Source organism: Salvelinus sp. IW2-2015, unplaced genomic scaffold (genome assembly GCF_002910315.2).
Source record: "Salvelinus sp. IW2-2015 unplaced genomic scaffold, ASM291031v2 Un_scaffold5556, whole genome shotgun sequence".
NCBI classification, from domain to species: domain Eukaryota; kingdom Metazoa; phylum Chordata; class Actinopteri; order Salmoniformes; family Salmonidae; genus Salvelinus; species Salvelinus sp. IW2-2015.
Genome location: NW_019946821.1, coordinates 1 through 5,690, shown reverse-complemented (window position 1 = coordinate 5,690; position 5,690 = coordinate 1). Strand labels below are relative to the sequence as shown.

Here is a 5,690-nt window from a genome sequence, read left to right as displayed (position 1 = left end):
TAGAGAGAACGGAGAGAGAGAGAGAGAGAGAGAGAGAGAGAGCGAGAGAGAGAGACGAGAGAGAGAGAGAGCGAGAGAGAGAGAGAGACGAGAGAGAGAGAGCGAGAGAGAGAGAGCGAGAGAGCGAGAGAGCGCGAGAGAGAGAGAGGAACGAGAAGGAGAGAGAGAAGCGAGAGACGAGAGAGAGCGAGAGAGGCGGTGTGTGTGTATGTGTGTGTGGGTGTGTGCGTGCGTGCGTGCGGGTGTGTGTAAAGCGTGCTGGGGGGTTAGTGAAAGTGTGAAATGTCATTCAGTGACACGCAGAATGCGGTTTGATGAACGAGCTACACAAAAAGAGTAGCATGAGCTCACTGGGTAGAGATGGGTCAGGGTAGGGGTGAGGGGTAGAGGGGACAGTGGATGTGCTTTTCAGGGCCYCCAGGGAGTCAGATGTCCTACCTTTTAGTGATCAATGTGTGGGACAGGCAGGAGGGTGCGAACACAGCCCTGCAACACACACCACAGCATAAYGTCAGAACTGAGCAGCGTGACATCTTTGATAGTGTTRGAAACATGTGRAGAATATTGCTGTTGATTCATTTTTGCTAATCTTCCATTTCAGCTRATCAATAGTATACACTGACAGTASAAAACATTARGAACACCTWSTCTTTCCATGACAGACTGACCAGGTGAATCCAGATGACAGCTATGATCCCTTATTGATGTCACTTGTTAAATCCACTTCAATCAGTGTAGATGAATGGGAGACAGGTTAATAACTTTTTTTAAGCCTTAAGAAAATGTAAACATGGTTTGTGTAAGTGTGCCATTGAGGGTGAATGGGCAAGACAAAACATTTAAGTGCCTTTGAACAGGGTATGGTAGTTGGTGACAAAAAAACACACCGGTTTGAGTGTGTCAAGAACTGCAACACTGCTSGGTTTGCCTGTATCAAATATGGTCCACCACCCAATGGACATCCAGCCACATCCCGTGGAACGCTTTCGACACCTTGTAGAGTTCATGCCCTGACGAATTGAGGCTGTTCTGAGGGCCAGAGGTGATGGGTGCAACTCAATATTAGGAAGTGCTCTTACTTGTTTTGATCACGAAACTTAGGTTTTGTCAATTCTTGGCCTATATGTCATGGATCAATCTCAATCTCAGCTGTCTACCACATTCCACAGTCACTTCCGTCGCTGCAGCTGCACACTTACGTGACATCTTTGAGTGAGTTCTTGATATCCTTTCCCAGGTTCTGCATGTAGGTCCACTGCTGTTCTGACAGGGTCTGACCCCCAGGTAGATATTCTCCACTCTCAACTGCTCCTCATCAAACAGCCACTGCACCACAAACACAGGGGCTATGACACACACACACACACACACCACACCACACACACACACACACACACACACACACACACACACACACACACACACACACACACACACACACACACACACACACAACACAACACACACACACACCACAGTACACACACACACACACACACACACACACACACACACACACACAGTATGAGAACAGAGTTAGGGTGTTGCTTGTACCCATAAGTGTTTTATTGAGTAACATGAGGGACGTAACATTTATTGGTATCTTGATGGGTAACATGATGGACATAAAGTTTACTAGCATTCTGATTCATGACCCTTCAGCTTTGATAGATGAAAGACACATTCTTACAAGGTGATGGTAGGTAGTAAAGACACTCACAGGTCAGGGAGGAGTAGAGTTTGTGGCTGAAGAAGCACTGCCACTCCTCTCCTTTCTTGTACTGCTGCCGACACTTGTCTGGGACCACCCCGTTCCACAGCCTAAGAAAACAGCCATTGGAGTAAAAATGGCTTCCAGTGCGCATTGAACATAGACAGGGCAACTGTTATATGCTAAAACTATTGTTGAACTTCAAGCCAATGGAAATAAAGCTACAAGTGTGATGAGATGCAATGCTTTGTTCAGGGCACCTGTCGTTATAAAGGTCATAGAGACATGGATAAGCTGAAGGGAGAGAGACAGGTGTGCTTTACTTGAGTCCTCTCTTGATGGCGTCTACAGGTGAGCAGGAGACACTGTCTGGGCAGTCAGGAACCCTCTGCTGTTTACTCTCCAGAAACCAGCCCGAATCCACCAGGCCTCGAACCTGGGCCTCTGCCCCCAGCTGCTCCAGCTGACTGGACACCCTCTCAATGTTGAGTAGCACTCCCGTCCCTCCAGCACTGCAGGGGAGCAAAGAAACTGGGTAAAAAGGTCTGTGTCTGTGACCGTTTCCCCGCATTGGCACACTGCCAATTGGAGCCAAAATGGCCGACAAYTAGCCACAATAATGCTATACTGTCACAGTCAGACTTAACTGTGTGTTCTTGTTTTAGTCCTCAGGGTGTCCCACCAAACATGTTGCTAACCTGGGAAGAATCTTCAGAACTGTGTCCTCCTTTATGGAAGAGGCCCCTAATAGACATTATGTCATTGTCCCACACTCTACGGCCAATACAGGACAGCAGGGATCGTAAACATCTTTATGGTAGACAACAGTTACAGGACGTCCTAAAATAGACTCACTCTGTCAATGTGTGTGAGTGTGTGGAGATGGGTAGCGGAGACAGATGGTGCCAGACAACGGGGCTAGATTGGGAACAGACCCAAAGCAGAGGAGAGGAACTCACCTTGTGCCAGCCAGCATGACAACCTTGGCCTGTTTGATGCCTTTAGGGACTAGGTCTTTGATGACCTCACGGATGATCAGGGAACCCATGAAGGTATACTCAACTGGAGGGAAACATAGATATGCAATCAATAGAACAAACCACCGTATTGAAATGGCTTTTGTGTTGAGGAGAATAATGAGGATCTGCTGGTGGTGAGAGGACCTACTGGCATCTTTCTCCTTCTCTTTTCCTGGGCCTCTCTTCTCCTTGGTGGCTGTGGGCCCTGTGCCACTCCACACGTCGCTGGAGCAGTACGGGATGAATCTGCAGAAGAGGAGATACACAGCTGGGTCAGAGCCACACACTCACACACACACACCACACACACCACACACACCACACACACCACACACACACACACACACACACACACACGTACTCATGTACATATGTAATAGTATTAATGGGACCTACATGAGAGGTCCATCCCTCATTGTGAAGCAACCTGTCATGTTTGATATTCATCATCTCAGCCTGCAGTTGGCTTCTTCAATCACACAGATCCTGAGAACTTTAGTTAGCAGTACAGTATGTAGGACAACATGTACCGGTAACATACAACAACCAGCGTGCATACTTATTGCTGCATACAAGCATACTTACACAATATTAGTGTTATACCAATGAGGGTTTTCTTCYGCCTGGGCTGACAATATTCCACTTCCTGTAAAGCAACCAATAGAAAGTCAAGCAGAGACAGTGGTGACCTCTCATTGGACATACAGTAGGACACAACACTGATGTCATATGACAATCAACAACCCATGACACAATGTATATTGGGAATGGGACCAAACTTGGACGCCCATGTAAAACATGTATGATGAATGACGAGGATGCATTCTAAAACAGAAGGACCCCAACCTACCTTTGCGCGTTTGGGGCCAGTCGGATGAGGTCATGAGTCGTGGGATATTTTTATATCTGKTATCGCAGGAGTCTTTGTTGTAACAGCACCAACCGCCTAAAAATAAGACACTAATATTAGCTTCTCACATCCGGTTTCAGAAGCTCAGAAAGGGAGACCCCCTTGTTAGCCCCTTTCAGAGGCCTGAGAGGAATGGGAGAGGGAGGGTAACGGAGGCATCCACCTGCAGCTCCATCTGCTAGCCTCTGGCCAGGCTCCCGAACTGAGGGACTGTCTGTGGGGTCTGATGCACATGTATGGCAATGGACTGTTGAATAGAAACGGCAGGGATATAAAATCGGTAGCTATTATGTGACTGCTTCCTAAAATCGCGCCTGGGATCCATTAATGTTTGAGTTATGATCTAAATCATAACCAAGCTTATATGCATATCTATCTTGCATATCTATGCATATCTATCTTTTGGAGCCGTACCACCTGCTGAGAAAATAAACACATTAACAAACTGTGGCATTTGTGACCTAATCAGATACTTGCCGTATAAGAGTGGATACCTTGGTACTTGTTGACCTGTATCCAACAGCAAAGTACCTCTGATGTAGGATATGTACGTTGTGACACTTCAACCTGCTGACATGTTTGTTCTTAGAGGATGTGACACATCCGGTTCTAGGTCTCAGAATACACGTGTGATGTCACAACGCAATCCTCATAAATATCTCATAGTGATGGAGGGGCGAATGCCAGAGGAGGCGTCCAATCAGAGTGACAGACAGCCGCGGAAAAAGACGAAAAAGGGAAAGGAGATTACCACCGGTCCAGATGCCGATGAGGGCGTCACGCAAACATGCCAATCGCTGACCTCTCAAGATCAAATTAACCAGATGAGTTTAAAATACACACCTTCCAGAAATATCAGCCATCGCTTACTCCCTTTGAACTCCTTTAGGTAAAACCTGTGGACCACAAATAAACATGGATGAAGGGCTGTGAATGGTGAAACCTAGAGAACACTGCTATATAGTGTCATGTGTTGGCCGATACTCCAACCATAATCACTCATCATTGTAACTCCTTGTCAAAAAAATGATGCTAGTACCATAAAGGTGACGTGACAACTCCCTGAATTTTTTATTCTATAAGTTAATCCACAAACTCTAATTCAAAGTTTTGATAGTAATTAAAAATTTTACCTCTTGTCGTCACCAACTTAGAGAGGACTAGATTACTACTTTATTAATATCAACACATTCAGGTGTAATAAAGCTGTATAGGCATGATAGAATACATAAACATGAACACGATTAGTATTTTTAGTGTTTTACGGCATATATGATTCCTTTATACATCATTATGTTGCTGAAATGTGATAGATTGTACTACAGGACATAAGAAATTCTTTAGATGCTTTTTGATATTTATCTTAACAGCGTCATTTGTGCTCCATAAATAGTTTTCGAGAGAATTTACCGCCGCCATGTTTACCATCGTTGCATGTGACTGAAGTGTTTTGAGGAATAGCAGCTATCATATACTGAAGCATTTTAGGTTGTTCTGTGAAGTGACTGGTGGGCTGCGCCAGGACTCAGAGTTATCTCCTGCCCGACTCACTTGAGGCCAAGAGGGGGCTCATGTTCTGGGCTCCCTGTTTGTTCTGTTTAGCTGGTTCTTCTTAGATGAATTGCCACTATAGGATTTGGCATGGCGGTTTGTTCTGGGCAACAAATCTCTATCAGCAGCAGGAAAACTACATGGCTGCAGGATCTTCATAGGTCATCAGCGCTACGAGGAGGAGCACATAAACATGTCTATTCTGAAACACTTGCGGACTTATATGGGACATTGAATCGCTCTCGTTACTCATAGCATGGCTATATGGGGGCGAGAGACGCGTTTGGGTTTAGAGTGTAATTGTTGGGCACCACTATTGAAAAGATGATAGGTTTTGATTGTTAGGCAAATTGACTTAAATACAAAGCATCCTTCTTCAAAAGTTAAAAGAGATTAAGCAATTGATAATAACAAGTCACGATCCATTAAAATTCCACAGAAATCAACATACCCTTTCAGTATCCGTCCTGAAGAAAGTCACGTGTGAGGAGGATCTTGG

General features: G+C 45.3%; 1 protein-coding gene across 1 annotated transcript in view; it reads right to left on the bottom strand.

Moving 5' to 3' along the window:
* LOC112078334 (carboxylesterase notum2-like) overlaps positions 1-4,533 on the bottom strand; it is an 11,037-nt gene extending 6,504 nt beyond the window's left edge. The window contains 10 exon segments of the mRNA XM_024144612.2: positions 439-486; positions 1,200-1,278; positions 1,281-1,346; positions 1,721-1,821; positions 2,035-2,223; positions 2,671-2,773; positions 2,879-2,976; positions 3,316-3,376; positions 3,581-3,676; positions 4,484-4,533. Of these exon segments, the coding sequence (XP_024000380.1) occupies positions 439-486; positions 1,200-1,278; positions 1,281-1,346; positions 1,721-1,821; positions 2,035-2,223; positions 2,671-2,773; positions 2,879-2,976; positions 3,316-3,376; positions 3,581-3,614 (779 nt within the window). The 5' untranslated portion in view covers positions 3,615-3,676; positions 4,484-4,533.
* Between the last annotated feature and the right edge of the window lie 1,157 nt (positions 4,534-5,690).